Source organism: Mastigoproctus giganteus, chromosome 5 (genome assembly GCF_048544385.1).
Source record: "Mastigoproctus giganteus isolate SK-2022 chromosome 5, ASM4854438v1, whole genome shotgun sequence".
NCBI classification, from domain to species: domain Eukaryota; kingdom Metazoa; phylum Arthropoda; class Arachnida; order Uropygi; family Thelyphonidae; genus Mastigoproctus; species Mastigoproctus giganteus.
Window position 1 is genome coordinate 183,021,508 of NC_143579.1, and position 19,698 is coordinate 183,041,205.

A 19,698-nucleotide genomic window follows, 5' to 3' on the forward strand; every position below is an offset into this window, starting at 1 on the left:
TCGCTGTTTTTTGAGCAACGGTTGTAATTTTAACAGACCATACACTTTTGATAATGTTCATGGAAGCACTGATATTGATATAACCTTGGCTTCTTACCAGTTAAGTAGGAGTTATTTCATTGGGATGTAATTACTAATTTTACAAATAGTGATCATAGATGTCAATTGTGTTTTATATTAATTTGATGGATGGACGGTTGGTTGAGACGCATTTGCAGGAGTGCTCAAGGTTTAATTTCAGGAAAATTAATTTGGATGGATTTGATAGTATAATTAGGAGTAATATTACAAATGAAGTTGACTCAGTTTCTATAAATTGAATGCACTTGAGTTAGTTTTTTTGTTTTTTTTTTTTTTCAATCAGTTATGCATAATGCCTTGAGCTTTGCTGCAAAGAGACGAGGCAGGGCATACAATATACCATGGTGGTCTGATGAATTATCTATATTAAGATAAGAGATGTTTAATCTGAGAAAAAGGTATCATAGATTGAGAAGTTGGGGTATGGTTGAGGCCCTGGTCAGTAGGGAACTTTTTCGAATTAAAAGGAAACAGTATCATAAGGCAATCTCTTCTCATAAACTCAAGGCATGGCAAGATTTAGTGTTGTCTGTTGGTAATAATGAACCAAGAGGTTTATTATTTAAAATATGTAGAAACAAAGTTAAATATAAATAAGACCCCAGGGTTGGATGAAATTGAAAATAATTGTATTAGAGCCACACAGTTGTATCGTGATGTGTTATTAAATGTATTTAATAAATGTTTTCTTGAGGGGATTTTTCTCTCATTTTGGAAGATTGCTTTATTGAAGTTGATTCAGAAACCGGGAAAGCCTTTAACTGATCCCAGGAAGGTTTCCCCCAATCTCATTGCTAGTAAATTTAGGTAAAATTTTTGAGAAATTAATACTATTAAGATTGGTTGGAATCTTTGTTTTTGGATAGAAATTTCGAATTCAAGTTTCAGTATGGTTTTAAAAGGAGTTGCTCTACTGAGGACGCCATCAATGATTTAATGTATTTCCGTAAGCAATTTAATAGCAAGTATATATTGGCCTTATTTGTTGATTTTGTAGGAGCATTCGATACTGTTTGGTTGGAGAGTGTTCTATTAGCATTAAGATTATTAAAATGCCCAGCTATGCTATATAAAATAATAAGAAGTTATTTAAGTGATAGGAAATTCATAGTAAGGTCCCAGCATTTGAAATATGAGAGGGTTATAAACCGCGGATGTCCTCAGGGATCAGTGTTGGACCCGGTTTCTTGGAACTTGGTTTTAAACTTGTGGTTAGCCTTTGATAAGTCTGATTGTCACAAGATAGCTTTTGCGGACGATTTGGTTTTGTTCGTAGAGGGTAAATCTAGACAACAAATTGAACATAAAATTGGAATAGTGGTGAACTGTCTTGCTCATTGGGCTTCGAATAACGAACTCAAGATTTCTCCTTCCAAAACAGTGATGATGCTAACGAAAGGTAAGCTTGATGATAATCGTCCACCGAAGGTAGTTATTGATAATAAACAGATACCTCTTGTTTCTCAGGTGAAATATCTTGGAGTTGTTTTGGATGATAAATTTACATTTACTGCTCATTTAGAATACTTAGCCAGCAAGGTTAAAAATTTTACAGCCTCTATTGTCAGAATTACAAGAAAAGACTAGGGGTTGAATAGAAGAGTTCTTTCCTTTACTACAAAGCTATATTTTTGCCTATTGTGTCATACGCTTCATCTGTTTGGTTTTTGCGAGTGATTACTGTTAACTTTAGGAATAAGTTAAATTCATTACAATGATCTATGTTATTAACTATATTACGGGTGTGTAAAACGGTATCTACGAACTCAATACAGGTTATTGCGGGTGCTCTTCCATTGGATTTGTTTATAATTTTTAGGACATTTTGTTATTTTACCAAGAAGTGTAGGCCAGTTACTTTTATTGGTATTAGTAATGATATCCAGGTTGATAGAAAGATATCTAATAGGAATATTATGTCAAAACTAATAGAAAATTGGCAGGAAAGATGGAATTCCAGTGTGACCGGAGCTGTGACCAGGAGGTTTATTCCTGTTGTAACTTTTAATGTAGATTATAAGAAGAACAAGTGGTTTAATTTGAGAATGGAGACTTCTTACTTATTAACTGGTCACGGATCCTTGAAGGACAAGTTGTGTGAGCTAGGGATAGAGACTAACCCGTATTGTGTTTGTCAGGATTTAGAGACTTGGGACAATGTGTTATTTGTTTGTTCGGTTTACGATCAGATGAGAATTAATCTTGTAAATGTGGTGGTTGATTTGTGCAGAGGTAATGAACATAAATTGTTATCTAGGTTTGAGTATTTTCAGACATTTCAGGAGTTTGCCAGAAGAGCTTTTCAGAAGAGTAGGCAACTTAATGTTCTGATTGACAGTGATTTTTTTTTTTTTTTTTGTTTTTTATCTATGCTGTCTCAGCCTTTTTTTTTTTTTTTTTTTCTTTTGCTGGCATCTTATAATGCTAAGATGGGGGATTATTGCTGAATCAGTCTAGATAAGTGGTTTTTTTTTGTTTTGTTTTTTTTGTTTTGTTTTTTTTGTAGGCAGTCAGAAGGATTTTTTTAAATTTTATTTTTATTATTTTTTTTATTTTTGGCATCACGAACTGATGATGCGGGATTTACCCCCTGACTGCTTGCATATGTTTTTTTTTTTTTTTGTATTGTTAGATGTTCTGCTTGATACTGATTGGGTGGAGATGGACTTTAGTCTGGGTGCCACCTTACGTACATCAATATACTATGACTATGTAATTTTAACAGAGCGTAGGGGTGTTCACTGAAAACTTGTTCTAGGGCCAAATAGGTCGGGCAATAATTTTTATGTATTTGGATTTAGACCTGTGGGGCATATATATAAATAAATAATAAAAAAAAAAAACCAGTTGTGTAAGAGAAAGGTAAGGAAGGAAGGCAGAAGATTGGAGAGTAGGAAAGAGGGAAGGGCCGACAGGGAAGATGGCCCCTGCTGACAGTGTGGCATGCCCAGTGCCTCACCAGAGGGAAGAGTGGGGTGGCGGGTGGACGAAAAACCACTCCCACACAAAAAAAGAAGAAAGAAAAAAAAAAAGCATTGTGTAAGAGAAAAATAGAGGGTGGGTAAAAGGCCGGATGGTAGGCAACAGAAGAAAGAGGCCGATTGGGAAGATGGCCCCTGCTGACAGTGTGACATGCCCAATGTCACACTGTCAGCAGAGGGAAGAGTGGGTTGGCAGAGGGGAGGCCAAAAACCACAAATAAAAACGGCAATTTTTTTTTTTTTTTTTTTTTGTGGAAAAACAGTCAGTAGAAGCCAACAACTTAGTGGAAATCCAGCAGCGGGAGTGCTGCTATGGTGGATGGGTCATGTTCGGGAAGGTCTAGTCCAGGTGTCATCTTGGGACTCCATTTGGTGAGTCTGTGTCGCATCCAGACTGAAGGCTGATCCAGTAGTCCATGATAACGAATAGTGGGGAGGTTAAAAGCAGGAGTCCAAAATAGGATACTCAATTACAGGGATCGATGTTAGGTCTCTTCTTGATGAGATGTGTCACATCCGGTGGTGGGGAGAAGTTGGTCCAGGAGTCAATGATGAGGAATTTTTCAGGGTATGGTATGTGAGGACCCTGTCTTTGATTGCACTGCTGCTATTGTCCCAACCAAGTGGGGAGACCAGTTGACTACTCGATATGTGAGGGATCAAGTTGGGTTCTGTACTCCTGTTGGTAAAGTCTCATGTAAGTTGGTCCAAGGCATTAGCATCCATGGCTCAGCAACAATTGGCAGCCATGGTTGTTTTGACCTGTTGATTCAGATACTATGGTGTAGTATCGCTTTCTGCCTGGTAAATAGGTCCATTGCAAATTGGGTCAGGGCTCGGTAAGTTTCTTCATTCTGTAGGGTGAGGTGTTCGTGGTTTTGGTAGTTGAAGCGTAGTTTTGTTATTATGATCCTCCTCAAGTCCTCGTAGATTTCACAGCTGTGGGCAAGGTACTCCGTCTGATCCTCTCCACAGTGACAGCAGGGTGAGTCTAAAATTCCGAAGTCATGTAGTTTTTTCTGGAAGGAGGCATATCCAGTGAGGAGATAGGTAGCATAGAGTCCCGATAAAAACTAGCCAGGTGTGAGGGGCTAAGAGGCCCCGACATCCGGGAGGAATCGTTTGTTGACAGCACCTTTAGTTGAGGTCTGCCATCTTTCTTACCAGGTGTGTTAGATGTTCATTAAGTCTTTTCTTTTCAGTGTTTCTATTATTTGTGGGTCAGTGGTGAAACCGGTGCAGGTAATTGCTCTTCCATTGGCTAATTGGTAGAGCAACCCATGACGAACTATCTCAAGGTCAAGTGGAAGAGATCCAGTGAGGACCTGGAGTGCATGGGTGCTGACAGTGTGACAGACATGTGATGCATAACGACTTGCTAGTCATTAGCATTAGCATTAGTAGAGGCATATGATGCAAGAAAGCAAGCTTATGCAGCATCAGCCAAAAAAAAAAAAAAAAACTTCCACTTCAACCCTCTGTTCGTTCGAAATGCCTGTCCAGCTGAGCCTTAAATTTATTTAGGCTATCAACTTCCACAACCAGGGATGGAAGTCTGTTCCACAAACCAACGTGCCTCCGTACAGGTGGGAAGGAACAGCAGTAAGTAGCACACGCTTCTTGATTAGACCGGGGTTCGAGCCCGTCACCACCAAATACGGAGGATGCGGAAAGGTCAGGGAATGACCACCGAATATTCTCGGAGCAATATGGCCTTAGTTGCTAATGCTCCTAAAAACCAAATAAACAACAACAACAACCACCACCAACCAACTACCCGCTGGCTAAAGGCAAATTTCCGCACATCTATCCTATATCTGTCCTTCCTCAATTTGAATTTATGCCCTCTCAGGTGATTATTCTGAGCAAGAGGAAGAATCCCATTAGCATTGAGCATGCTCAAACCATTCAAGGCTTTGTACACCTCTATCAGATCACCTCGCTGGTGCCTAGTCTCCAGACACTGTAATTCGCAAAACTTAAGCCTTTCTTCGTAAGAGCAACCCTTTGTTCCATTCACTAATCTTGTTGCCCTTCTCTGTACTCATTCAAGCAGCTCTACATCCTTCTCGAAATGAGGCCTCCATACCTGTATACAGTACTCAAGGTGTGGCCTGACCATTGCCTTATACAAGGGATTAATCACCTCCTTATCCCTGCTAGAAAAATTCCTATATATCATTGACAAGACACCACGAGCTACTCTTGCAGCCCGTCTGCACTGCTCACAGAACTTCATATCTACCTGCACAATAACCCCCAGTTCCTTTTCATTCTCTACTACTGTCAATGTAGTACCACAGAGTTGATACGTTGCTCTGGAGTTGCTGTTTCCCATATGTAGTACTTTACATTTGTCAATGTTAAACTTCATTTGCCACCTCTCAGCCCATCTGCTCAACTTTTCCAGATCCTGTTGCAGCAGCATAGCGTCAGTAGTGTCAACAACCCCTTAACAACTATGCCAACCTTTGTATCGTCTGCAAGCTTGGACATTAAGCTTGATATACCATCATCAATATTATTTATAAATACAGAAAACAATAATGGACCCAACACTGAACCCCGAGGGACTCCACTAATAACATTAGTCCACGATGAGCAGTGTCCATTGATTACCACTCTCTGTATTATCCCCCTCAACCATCCCTTTATCCATAGCAGCAATTTGCCTCCAATGCCACACTGCTCCAATTTGTGCAGCAGTCTTCCATGTGCAACAGTATCAAAAGCCTTTCTAAGATCCAAGTATATAATATCAAAGTTCTTCCCTGCATCCAGTTCTTTTGTGACTGCATCATAGTATCCAATCAAATTGGTCAGGCAAGTCTTCCCCTTAACAAAACCATGCTGTGTCTGAGCTATAACTGAAGTCCTGTCTAGATGATCCTGCAGTGTTTCTTTAACCAGTGCCTCCATTAATTTTCCTGGAACAGAAGTTAAACTCACAGGTCTATAATTACTTGTGTCAGCCTTTGATCCTCCTTTGTGAATTGGGGTCACATTTGCACATCTCCAGTCTATGGGTTCCTCCCCTGAGTCCAAGGAAGCTCTCATAATTATGGCTAAGGGTTTGCTTATTTCCTTTGCTGCCTCCTTTAATATAACTGGATAGATTCCCTCCACCCCAGGTGCCTTTCTTGTGTTTATCTTCAGCAATTTCTCCTCCACTTTACTCTCAGTTATTACAAGATTTTCTTGCTTACTGCCAGAGTTGAATACACCTCTGGCATTCCCCTCGCTGAATAACTCCTCATGTGTGAATGTCGATGCAAAATATTCATTTAGTTTGTTAGCTACCTGAGCAGGATCATCAACAGTTGAACCATCGATATCAAGTGGACCAATCTGATTCATCCCCTTCCTTCTAGAGTTTACATAAGTAAAAAACTCTTTACTGTTTTTCTTTGCATCCTTTGCCAAAGATTTCTCGTAATCTGCCTTTGCCTGCCTAACCTCCTTTGTGACTTGGTTACAGACCAGCTTATATCTAGCATAGGCTTCTGTGTCACCCATTAATTCATATATATCCCATTCATTTTTATTCTCTGCTATGTGTCTCATTAGTTCATCTGACATCCATTTAGGCCTAAACCTTGAACAATATTTCTTAGTTGGTATGTAAAGCCTAGTAGCTTCCAAGATAAGTTCTTTGAATGCTTCCCATTTTGAATTTGCTGTTGGTAGCATCATCAGTTGATCCCACTGTATAGAATTTAAATACTGTCTCAGTCCATCGTAGTCGCCTTTACGAAAGCAATACCCCTTCCCTTTACCCCTAATGGTAGTTACCTCTTTGAGTAACTCCCACTTCAGAACACTGTGATCACTGCCACCTAGTGGTTCATTTATCTGCAGATTCTTAATGCATGAAGAATCACTACTGATAATCAACTCAAGAGTAATACTCCCTCTAGTTGCCTCCCGAACATGCTGATGTAGAAAACAATCATCCAATAAATCCACAAAAGCCTTGCTAGTGTGTGAGTGACCAACCCACAAATTCTAGTCAGTATCTGGGAAATTAAAATCCCCCCTTATAAGACTCTCTGATTTACTGGTCCACTCTATTTCCCTGTACATTTTCTTATTATACACATCAGAGTCATTAGGCCTATAGCACACTCCTACTCTCAATTTTTATCTCCCAATGCTTATGTCACACCAAACTGACTCGACACTGCACTGTCCAGCGATGTCTGGATTCACTTCCTTGGATTTTATGTGTTTCTTAACTAATAGCATAACCCCCTCCTCCCTCTCTATCCTTTTTGTAGATGTTGTACTCCCCAAATTCCAGTTCCGCATTCCCTATATCTGTGTGACACCACGTCTCTGATATCCCAACAATATCCGCCTTTGATGCTTTGAGCAATACTTCAATTTCATCAAATTTATTTACCAAACTCCTAGCATTGGTGTACACGCAAGTATACATGCACCTGTTCCTATTCTTAGCTACCCTAACACAACCCATGTGTTTACTTGTATCGCAGTGACTTCCAGCAGTCTCTGAAACATTCTGCATCTTGTTTACCAGGCTTCTGCTCATTCCAATAGAAGCAGTGCAAGGATCACTTTCACCTCTGCCAGTGGCTACTGTTAATCTATTAGTCCTTGTATCCCCCCAAGCTAGCAGTTTTCCGACCCACCTAACACTGCCTCGATAGCATCAGCAAATATTCTTACACCCTTTCTATTTAAGTGTATCCCATCCCTGTAGAAGCAGTCTGTCCTGTTAACAAGTACAGACCAGGCAAAAAAAAATTCTACCCCTTGAGCCTTGCACAATCTTTCCAGGGCCGAATTGATCGACAAGCCTCTCATGATATACTACCCAAAGATGACTGAAAATCCATATAAGTCAGGAACCATAAAATTAACTTTTCTCCTGTGATTAGCATACTTACAACCAATGTAAAGTTAAGGTTGATATGTTTCGCTATCAACCAGTTCCAATTATGCACTGCTCGACAAAATTAACAAAAAAAAATGTTTTCGTTAAAATTTTATTGTGAAGTGTCCTCAGCGACACTGTTCACAATAAATGAGTCCCTTTTTAGCCTACAGATTCTAGACATTATTTCATCTGGTTATTAAGAAGAATGCGGTACCATCCCTCCGTCAGAGAAAGGGACACTTATGGTGAAGGCGGTGTTGTCTTGTGGGGTGGGATAATAATCAGCAGCTGCACTCTTCATATTTTTCATAGGGGTATGTAACTGTGCAGAAGTACCAAGAACCGATCCTTGAACCCTATATGAAACTTTTTAGGGGTGCAGTTGGCCCAGATTTTCTTTTCAAACACGACAAGACTTAAATCCAATCGAATGTGTTGGATGTCATCAGCGTCGCATTGCACTCCAACAGGAAACTCCTTGGTTGTTTGGTGAGGTCTGTGCTGGAGAAAAATGAGATTTGTTGCTACAGAAGCTTATATAACCCGTATGTCGAGCAATGTTTACCACTGTGAGACCTGGTTAGCCGTTTGAGACCTGGTTAACCCTTCACTTTCCACGAAAATCCACCTTGTGTAATCCTTTACAGTTCTATAGGCAGGAGGTGATTTGACCTATTGAACACCATTCTTTGTACACTTTAGCCACATTGGGCTGTGACAACTGACAAGACATGCTATTTCCACTATGGAAGCACCCGACGCATGAGCTCCCAATCATGTCCTTTTGAAATTCCGTGATATCTTTACTATGTCCCATAATTGCTACTTTGACCCTTTTACCAGATGCAAATTATCATTGCTCTAGCATAGGGAGCTATTCAGCATAGTTCATTATGGATGGGGGTGTCATAATTTAGTAATTATTGAGTATATATTCCAGTCATCTCGCTGAGGGCCTGTGTGTGTGTGTGTGTGTGTGTGTGTGTAGTGATATTGATCTTGATCTGCATTTCCAGTGGACAATTCTTTGCAGGGCTCTCCTGCTATTTTCCATTAGCTTCGGAGCCATTTCAGATGGTTTCATCACCAGTTCACTTCCATTTTCAGATCACATCACTACTATTTGACCTAGGGATCTTCAGTGTTGTTGAAATTTCACATAGAGACCAACTGATTATGTGGTGCCCTATTATCATTCTGTGCTGGAAGTCTGTGAACCCCATAAATTGTGGTGTCTTGCATTCACAGTTGTACTTTTTTTTTTTTTTTTTTTTAGTTGTTGGCGCATTGGCTTCTGTGGCCATATTGCACCTCCCAGGGTTTTTGCATTTTTCTACTCTGATCCAAGCCCGAGGCCAGATTCGAACCCGCAACCTTTGGGTTGCTAGGCAGGCGCTTTACCCACCCAGCTAGACCGGTCAGCCACAGTTGTACTACCGTCTCCTTTAAGGCCTATGAGCATGTTTATAGTTGTCTAACATGTAGTGCTTAAGTAGGTCATGACCAACTATCAACTGAGGGATGTCTGGATAATAATAAGGCTGTGCACATGGAGAAGAGGGATATTGGGATATTGAACATTTCTTGAAGATAACTTGTTTACTTTCTCACTCTTCAATGCTCATTATGGATTTATGTTTGTCCTAAATTAAATCAATATATAATTAAATGTTAAATAAACTTATCATTAATTACTGTACTTAAAATGTATTATAAAATTTTCATATTAAAGAAGATAATTATTTGAAAAATCTATATTTAAACAAAAAATAGTTTAATATATTTTAATTATATACTTAAATAGCGAAAATAAGTGAGGAATAAGCTAATCTCCACCAAAGAATTAATATATAAGATTAACCAGTATACAAGTGAGTGCAACTGCATCATTTCTGTACGTAGCCAACTACTTAAGTAGTTATAAATTGGCATCATTAAGTATATCTCATATTGTGAATACCTTCACAATGAGTTGCCATGATATTGCACTACCTCAAATACGTAACACTTCACCATAGGAGAAGACTACTGTTACTTATTCTCAGTGGATACCATCACCCATATGGCACTGTTTCAGAGCTTATTGGATCCTCATCAGTGGGTGGGCAGGTACCCAGGTGTTGCAACAATGACAACCCAGTTGTGAAGTATAACTCCACAATATGAGAGATGCCTGATGGTGTGGAGTAATTTAGATTACAGTATAGTTTAGAGCCAGAGCCTCGGGTTACATAGGGAGTTAACTAGAGTTAACTAGAATAGGAGTTAAATAGGGAGTTAACTAGAATGATGCAATTGCACTAACTTGTTAGTATAATTGCATCATTCCTGTGCATAGCCAACTACTTAAGTAGTTATAAATTGGCATCGTTAAGCTTAATAATTGGCATCATTAAGTCTTCTGAAGTAACCAAGACCATCAGGCGATCATTAGCTGCAATAGGTTATGAGAGCTGCTGACCCACCACAGTCCCATTGCCAACACCATGACACAGGACTCTACGCCTCAACTGGGTGAAAGAACATTGGCACTGGACCTTGGATGATTGGAGATAGGTGTCCTGGTCTGATGAGTCGTGTTTCCGGGTATTTCGAGCGGGAGGGAGGGAGGGTGCATATCTGGCAGAAATTGCGTGAAGCTATGCACCCATCGTGTCAACAAGGAACTCTTCAGGGAGATGGATGGTCGGTAATGGTCTGGGGCCTGTTCAAGTGGCACATGTTGGGATCTCTGGTACGTCCAGACGTATCTCTGAACAGTCCAGGTTACGTCTACCCTTGCAGACCATCTGCATCCTTTCATGGTCATCATGCACCCACATCAATGGACTCTTCCATTGATGTGAATGCATGACTGTTATCGATGGACTCTTCCAGCAGGACAATGCACTTCCCCGTTCTAGCCACCAGAGCCTTTGTGACTAGAACATGGTTTGAATAGCATTCCACAGATTTTACCATCATGGAATGGCTTCCCCGTTCACTAGACATGAACCGTGTGAAGCATCTTTGGGATGCTGTGGAAGGATCTGTTTGAGATTTGGATCCTCCACCCAGTAATCTCACTAAATAATGGACAGCCAGTGCAGCAAGCATGGATGGAAATACCCGTGGAACGCTTTCGTGAACTAGTGCAGCAGTTTTCACTTTCTGAGCCCACGCCTCCCCTTGAGCTATAAAATTTTCCCAGTGCCTCCCTTGAAGCAAAACATCTATAATTGTGCAATTTCTTATTTTTAATATGTTAATGCAATAATTCAGACTCATGCAAGGTCAAATAGCATGCAAAAATACAGGAACCAATTGTTCGTAGTAATTGGATCCCAAGAATACAGTCAGGGAACACTATGCATTCTCTTCATCAAAAATACCCCAAATATTTTCTGTAATTATTTACATTAATAATACAGATCAAATAGTAGTAGATATCTAATAGTAAAAAAATCATTCTTAATACATTTTGAATATTTCCCATGGAAATCTTACATAAACTATTATATTGTCTGCGACACCCCTGGTAAATTATGGCACCTCCTCAGGGTGTCGTGATGCACAGCTTGAGAACCACTGAACTAGTGGACTCAATGCCTCACCATGTTATGATTGTTATTTGCTTCTTAGGAGCATTAGCAACTAAGGCCATATTGCTCTCGGAATATGCGGTGGTCATTCCCTTGACCTTTCCGCATCCTCCATATTTGGTGGTGACGACCGCACCGTGTGACTGCCTTATCCAGCCGAAAGGTGGGCCTGCCCATTACTAGGTAGGTATTCCATGATTTCTGTCCATTTAGTGTACATATCACAGTATTAACTAAACTATGCGCGTTAAGCGTAAATTCATTTTTGTTTTGCTAACCTGTGGAAAATATTCTTCTGATTTTTACATATCATTTAATTTTGTTAATTGGTAAAGTAATAAAGTGTAAATTCGTGTTTTATATCTTTACTTTTATAGCCTGTGGATTATATTCCTCCTATTTTCACTTATTAGAATCGCTATTTAATACAATTAAAATTCAATTGGCAAATGTGATTACAATGACCGATGCTTACTACATATCATATAGTGAATGGTATTTTATTATGTAGTGTCCATCGTAAAGTGACCTGATCATAGAGTGAACCAATTGTAAAGCAGGGGTCCACTATACTTTCAGTTGGTGACACTCTCTAGTATAAAAGCCACAGTTACTTGCTGCCAGGGAGACAAGAAAGAATAAATGGATGTTGATTGTAGCTGTAGCAGCTATGAAGTAATTCATAGATGCCATGAAACTTAATTATTTGTTTCAAAATTACCCCAAATTTCCATAAAGTTGTTTACATTCAGGACTCTTCTGACCCTATGTACCCATCCCCAAAAAACATAGACTACTTCTATACTAGTTTTACTATGTGTATACTGTACTTTTTATTCTCTTGTTATCATAAGGACTGAATTGTTGTAGGATGAATACCTAATAATTACAGATGTAGTAAAATGCTAAATTATTTAGTGTTGATCTTATAAATATAAACTATTATAAATGTAAATAGTGGTTTTCAAGGCATAAAAATGCACTAATATTATATGTATATACTAAAATAATGTTTTATGCCTTTAAAATGTACTATTTATGTTTATAATTAAGTTATAACAAATGTCCTTGTTCCTATAATAATAACAATATTATTATGGTTTTGCATTTAGCCTCTGAAACCCAGAGCAGGCCCTGCTCTAGACAACTATTGACTTAGTTGTCAATTAGTTCTGGTAATAGGTCCTCCTACATATAGGAGGACTATCCTGTTTCTAAATCTGTGTTATAAAAATTTTAAGGGTCAACCGTCTAGCAAATAGGTTTTCAAACCAGGTATGATGGGAGTTGTTATTATTATTATTAACCATATGCTGCACTAGCCAAAAAAAATTCCCGAGTTACCCTGAAAGAGAGAGAGAGAGAGAGAGAGAGAGAGGAATCACCCTGACTTCTAATCTCTCTTGGAAAAAAAACACATTGCAAATATTGCTCCCTCTGCATCTAAAAAACTGAGTTTTCTTCCAAACAGCTGTTCACTCTGTACAAATTGCAAATCTGCCCAACCATGAAATATTGTTCCCACACCTGAAGTGGTGACCCCAAAACCTCTCTCAGGGTTTAGGTTCCATTCAGAAGAGGGCAGTTAGGTTAATTAATGACTCATCTCTAACAGAGTCTCTCCACTCGCTGTCTCATAGATATACTGTTTCTGTTGCATGCCTTTTCTACAGATACTTCCATGAGCACTGTTCTTCTGACATGGCTTCTATAATTCCCGCTCTCTCTCTCTCTCTCTTTGAAAACAGTCTGAACACATGCTGCAACCAGCCAACATCCATTTACTGTCCAGCTTCAAACTCACAGAACCAACTTTTCATCTTCCTTCATTCATTCAATTGCCATTTTCTGAAACAACCTTCCTTCATAGGTTTTTCCTGAAAATTACAGTCTACTCCAAGTCTAATGTCAACAAATATCTTCTTTCATCTTCTCAACTTCCAACCCAAGCACAGTACTAAGTTTGTTGTTTGTTATTTGGTTTTTAGGAGCATTAGCAACTAGGGCCATATTGCTCCGGGATATGCGGTGGTCATTCCTTGACCTTTCTGCATCCTCCATATTTGGTGGTCACTGGCTTGAACCCCGGTCTAATCAAGAAGCGTGTGCTACGCACTGCTGCTCCTTCCCACCTGGCTATGGAGGCGCCACAGTACTAAGTACTATAGGTTCTAATACCTCTCGTGTTTTGGGGTTTTCATAAAAAAAATAAATAATACCCTGATCCATTGGTTGCAACAGTGAGGTGGTGTTGGGTGGCAATTAAAAGACCTTCATATTCAGAACGTTGTTTGAGATATTTTCAAGGTTGGCTGGATGTCCTGGAGCATTGTTGAAGACTAAAACGTTTTTGGGCAAGTTGTTTTCTGCACAAAATTGGGCCACCTCTGAACAAAAGCATGAAGTGTACCATTTGCTAAACAGTGTCTGGGTCACCCCTGCCTTCTTATTAGAGCACCAGAAAACAGGAAGTAGAATCTTCACAATGCCCTTCATAACACGTGGTTTCTCTGGTACACCAACATTGGCTATAACTTAAAAGTGCCTGATGCATTACCACTAAAAAGTAATGTAAGCCGATATTTTCCAACCTTATAACCAGAGGCACACCTCTCTTCACAGGCTATGTATGTCCTACCAGGCATCTAATTCCAGTACAGCCCTGTTTCATCAACATTAAAGACCAAGTCTGGGGTGTAGCAGCCTTCATCTTTGGAATTAGCAGCCCATTCACTAGAAAATGGGAGAATATTTCTGAGCATCTGCAGTGTTGGCACTAGCCACCTCACCAGTAATTTTTACATTTTGAATTCTGGTCCAGTTTTTGAACCAGGAAAACCAGCCCCTGCTAGCCGAAAATGATTTAGTCCCTCCCAATTCCTCATTAATTTCATTGAACAAGCTCCTAGCCTTGTCTCTAGCTATTGCCTGTGTTACAAGAATGTTATTTCGGTTCATATCGTCTACCCACAGCACTAATAACTTCTACATTGTCTCATTCATTGAATAAGTTGTTCTAGAAATGCTTACATTAACAATTCCTGTATGTGACTGCTTAATCTTCTCAGCATTATTCATTATAGTCATAACAGTAGGTGCTAAATTTAAGGTCTTGCACACCTCCGAACACCACTCACCAGATTCCATATGATGAATAATGTCCATTTTTTTCAATTGTTAGAGATTTGTGGCTTTTTTTAACATGTGTTGGCACAGATTCACCACTATGCTTAGAAGACATGGTTGCACAATTTATTTAAAATAATAACGCACTAATGACTACAGGAAATTATGAAAATTTAAGACACAGCTCACAACACGTGCACCCTGGTGGACAAGGAGGAAGCAACTCACGTCAACACTAATGCCGTCTATGTACCCACTTCCTGTGCTGCGTTTACGCTTGAGCTCTCAAATTTTCTTTTTTTTTTTTCCATTATTATTTTAATAATGTGTGAAAAATAGTGTGAAATGGCATAAATTGAACCATCGTAAAGTGGGGCCTACCTGTAATTCTATATACACTGTTTTGGATATATGTCACATTTGTTTTTTCATTTTGACATTTTTCCATGCTCATAGAAAAGTGGATCAATTTCAGCAATTAGTATAATGATTCCTATGAAAATTTTCATTATTTGAAGAACACCACTTTTCATTGTGACCTCTGAAGGGCAAACCTCTTTCACTCAAAAATTTAATAACTGCAGCTACTCTTTTTAGCACTTCAAAATAATACTGAATATTCTTACTTCTCTGTTCTTTGACATTGGTCTAGTGCATTTTTATTTGATTTACATGTAATCCAAGTAAACACAACCTTCTTGTGCTCTGTGGAGTCTTCATGACTTTCAAAGGTTCTCAATATATTCATCTAGTCTGAAAACCCACCTGATGTAAGTAATGTCTGTCTTGCTGAAAACAGTTTACAAACAAAACAATATATGCAACCTTTAGTCTTGGAATAGGCTATCCAGGATCTCATAACAGCTTGACCATTTTTAAATTTTATTTCAAAATATTTGTTTGAGAAGCTTCTCTTTTGTCCACTGTATGTTCTGTTTGATTCTCTGTAAATATTATTGGGATCAAGATTTTGAAAAAAAACAAACTCTTTCATTTAAACAGTATTGAATGAAATTATTGTTCATCGTAACAGGCCATAATGAGGGATCATGGTACTTATTGAAGTTAACGAATTCATAAAAATGAAGCTGCTGCTGATCTTTGTGCATGCTCTGTTGACTGTACAAATTGTGTTTTTCTTTACTGTTACTTTCATCTTTTTTCTGGTTTTTTGTTTCCTGTTTGGAAATGTCCTGATTCTCATAATCTTCTGTTGTCAATTACATTATCTATATTTTCTTGGCTATCATAGTTCTCTTCCTCATCTTCCTGATTTTGACCATCAAAGTTTTTAGTTTCCATTGTGATATAATAAGAGTTTTTGACATTTTGAGCTTCTGCCGGTCTTCTTTCTTTCAGTTTACTTTTTTGACTTCCACTAGGATACTTCCTTCCCATCATATTTGAATTTTGGCATGATGAATAATTCTGAAAAAATATACAAATTTAATCTTAAATTAAGGCATATATAAGAGCAATTCAAATGCATTTTAAAATTGCCACTACATTGCATTGAGCTACATAATTGTGTAATCAAATTACTCTTATGCTACATGCACTGATTTATTGATGAATGTGTTGGAGTTTTGTCACTGGAACACTTGTTTCTTCGGGCTGCTTTGCTGAGTCAGTGGCAATTTTGCATGCCGTTACATCCAGAACTGCCAAACTTCATCAGGACAAGATGCGTCAGATACACTAAGGTGATCCGATACATTGGAATGCATAAAACATGCGACTTCACACACAGATATACTCATGATTTGTTGTACTCAGGGCCAGCTCAAGGGTGTATGGCATTGCATCTCTATTCCACGTTGACTGATGGCACCCCCCCCCCCCACAAAATGACTGTAATTAAACAATATCTTATATGTTTCACTACAAATGTTACTTTTTTAAGGTGATGTAGATTTTTTTATCTGCCACTGTACTTCTTAAGTAGATACCTAAGCGACCACCATTTTTCACTGTCAAGTGAAAGTGATATGTGATGGCACAGGAAAATTGTCATCGTTCCTCAGTCAAAAAGCTGGACACCACTATCACTAAAGCAGTTATGAAAGTAATCGTATAGCATTTTTATCAAATGGATAGGGTCTACAAACTTCCTTTACTAAACTAAAACGTTATTGCCTGAATAGGGTGCATGAAAAAAAATCTGAAACCACTTCAAGTGATAGAGGATATCTCCAAGTTTTTATTCACATATCAGAAAATGTGCATGATACAGTAGATGGCAGCATGATCACAAAACTACAATCATGGGGAAATTTATCAACAAAAATCCTCTTTCTTTGTTGTTGATAAACGGCTGCTGTATGAGTTGTAACTTATATGGTTTCATCCTCAGAGGGCAATGTAACATATTACACGCTGTTGGCCTTGACATATTAAGCTCACAACTTGCATGTCATATGAATTTCCCCTGGGCTTTGCACAAAACTTCCTTGAATCAGCTCTGCAGTGCCCCATTGACTTTTGTTTGGTCATCACATCTGATTGCACAAACAGATATCCTTTATGAATATTCCATACCATTGCAGAATTGTAGGTCTACTTGTGACTTATTTTTAAACAGACTTCAAAATTTACACAACAATGGTGTGTGAACCAAAGTATGCACTGCACTTTCTTGGAGTTTGATATATTCTGCCATGATTAGTTTTGTGATTATGTTACTATCTGCTGTAGAGCACACCTCCAGTTGATCAATAAAAACTTGAATTATCCTCTATCACCTGGAAGTGTTTTCAGATTTGTATCATATATCCATTTTGCACAATGTTTTAGTTTTTTAAATTAGGTTTGTCAAAACACCGTATTTGGGGATGTGGAAAATCCTCAATTGCTACTGGTCAAAATTATCTGTGAAATCTGTTGGTAGAGTAAGGAGGCTGAAAATACCAAAAGGATACTTTAATGCTTTCCCTGCCAGCTTTTCCGTCCACAGTTTCGAACCCAGGATTGCAATATTGTTTGTTTGTTATTTGGTTTTTAGGAGCATTAGCAACTAAGGCCATATTGCTCCGGGGATATGCAGTGGTCATTCCCTGACCTTTCAGCATCCTCCGTATTTGGTGGTGACGGGCTCAAACCCCGGTTTAATCAAGAAGCATCAGCTACGCACTGCTGCTCCTTCCCACCTGGCTACGGAGCCGCCTCCCAGGATTGCAAACCACAGGAATGAGTCAATCTGAATTGGAAAAGGTAGAAACATTTTTGGCACTATAACTGAATTAATAATCCCCCCCATCCCCCATGAAGGCTGTTTGACAAAAATATCCATTTTTCTTCTGTCAAATTGGAAGGAAAAGTTCGAAAAGTAGAGTAGTTCCCCCTCAATGTGGATTAAAATCCAAAGGCACATATTTGCAATTAAGAAGCAATGAACATATTAAAGTGTCTGAATCCATATTATACATCCATTTTAGAGTGGTCCTCTAACATGTAATTTCTAATATTTTGGGGATATAAAGTGGGATATAAACTTGAGTGTCCACAAGGTGTCCCCTTTAGAGAGATATCTGTTAAGGGAGGTTTCACTGTATATGATAATGCACATCCAGTAATGCTTTGAATTTATTCAAGTTGTTCTAAATGTGTGTGTGTGTTGTTGTTATCTGGTTTATTAACCTTTTCTGCATGTCTAGTTATTGAAGAATTGCTGTGCCAATGCATAAATTTATACAAGTTAAAATAATCTTTTTTGAAATACTTGACAGAAATGAAGAAGATATGGAAGAGACATTGAAAAAGAAAGGTATTTTAGTCAGACATACTGATTTCACAACTATGCTCCAGCTTATCAACACTTGCAGCCATTCAAATTTCACAAGTGCATCAAAATCAAAGAAACGCCATTGGGCAGTGTGGTCTTTGTTAAGTGGTATTTTACCAGGTACACTCTCCTTCTTTAAATCTCAACATTTCATAATGTTTACATGTAAATATTTTAAATCAGATTAGAATTTTAAAAATTATATCAAAATTACATAAATGCAGAAATTCATAAAATTTCTTCAGAGGGCTGCCTCTGAAGAAATCTTATAGATCTTAATTTATTTGCTGATATAACCTGTATCACGGTACCCTTTAACCTGTATCAGGGTACCCTTTAACCTGTATCACCTTTAATGTACTGCTGGAAATGGCATCTATGGCTATAGTGAAAGCATTTTGAGGAACTGTGCATGTTAACCCTTTCTGAATCATAACAGCAATTTGATAGATATTATTGATAAGAAAGTGTCGTTTTTTTTTACATCATAAAATGATGTACTTTATATAACCACATGCAGTACAGGGTAGACAAGCTCTGACAGCAGGAATAAATGTTATGTAGTACTGTACGTCAAAATCAAGTTAATTTATTATATGCCAGTATATTAGAAAGCCGTATATTAGAAAGTAGTATATTAGAAATTCGGGTACAAGTAAACACATGGGTTGTGTTAGGGTAGCTAAGAAAAAGAACAGGTGCATGTATACTTGCATGTACACCAATGCTAGGAGTTTAGTAAATAAATTTGATGAATTTGAGGTATTGCTCAAAACATCAAAGGCAGATATTGTTGGGATTTCAGAGACGTGGTGTCACACAGATATAAGGAATGTAGAACTGGAATTTGGGGAGTACAATGTCTACAGAAAGGATAGACAGGATAGGAAGGGAGGAGGGGTTATGCTATTAGTTAAGAAATACATAAAATCCAAGGAAGTGAAGCCAGTCATCGCTGGACAGTGCAGTGTCGAGTCAGTTTGGTGTGACATAAGCATTGGGAGATAAAAATTGAGAGTAGGAGTGTGCTATAGGCCTAATGACTCTGATGACTATAATAAGAAACTGTGCAGGGAAATAGAGTGGGCCAGTAAATCAGAGAGTCTTATAATGGGGGATTTTAATTTCCCAGATATTGACTGGAATTTGGGGGCTGGTCACTCACACACTAGCAAGGCTTTTGTGGATTTATTGGACGATTGTTTTCTACATCAGCATGTTCGGGAGGCAACTAGAGGGAGTAATACT

General features: G+C 38.5%; 1 protein-coding gene across 1 annotated transcript in view; it reads left to right on the plus strand.

Annotated features, from left to right (window-relative positions):
* The first annotated feature begins 1,399 nt into the window (after window positions 1–1,399).
* The window catches only part of LOC150085902 (phospholipase A2-like), a 70,303-nt gene continuing 52,004 nt past the window's right edge, over window positions 1,400–19,698 (plus strand). The window contains exons 1-2 of the mRNA XM_090374735.1: window positions 1,400–1,509; window positions 18,395–18,570. Of these exons, the coding sequence (XP_090230861.1) occupies window positions 1,490–1,509; window positions 18,395–18,570 (196 nt within the window). The 5' untranslated portion in view covers window positions 1,400–1,489. The remainder of the gene's footprint in view (window positions 1,510–18,394; window positions 18,571–19,698) is intronic.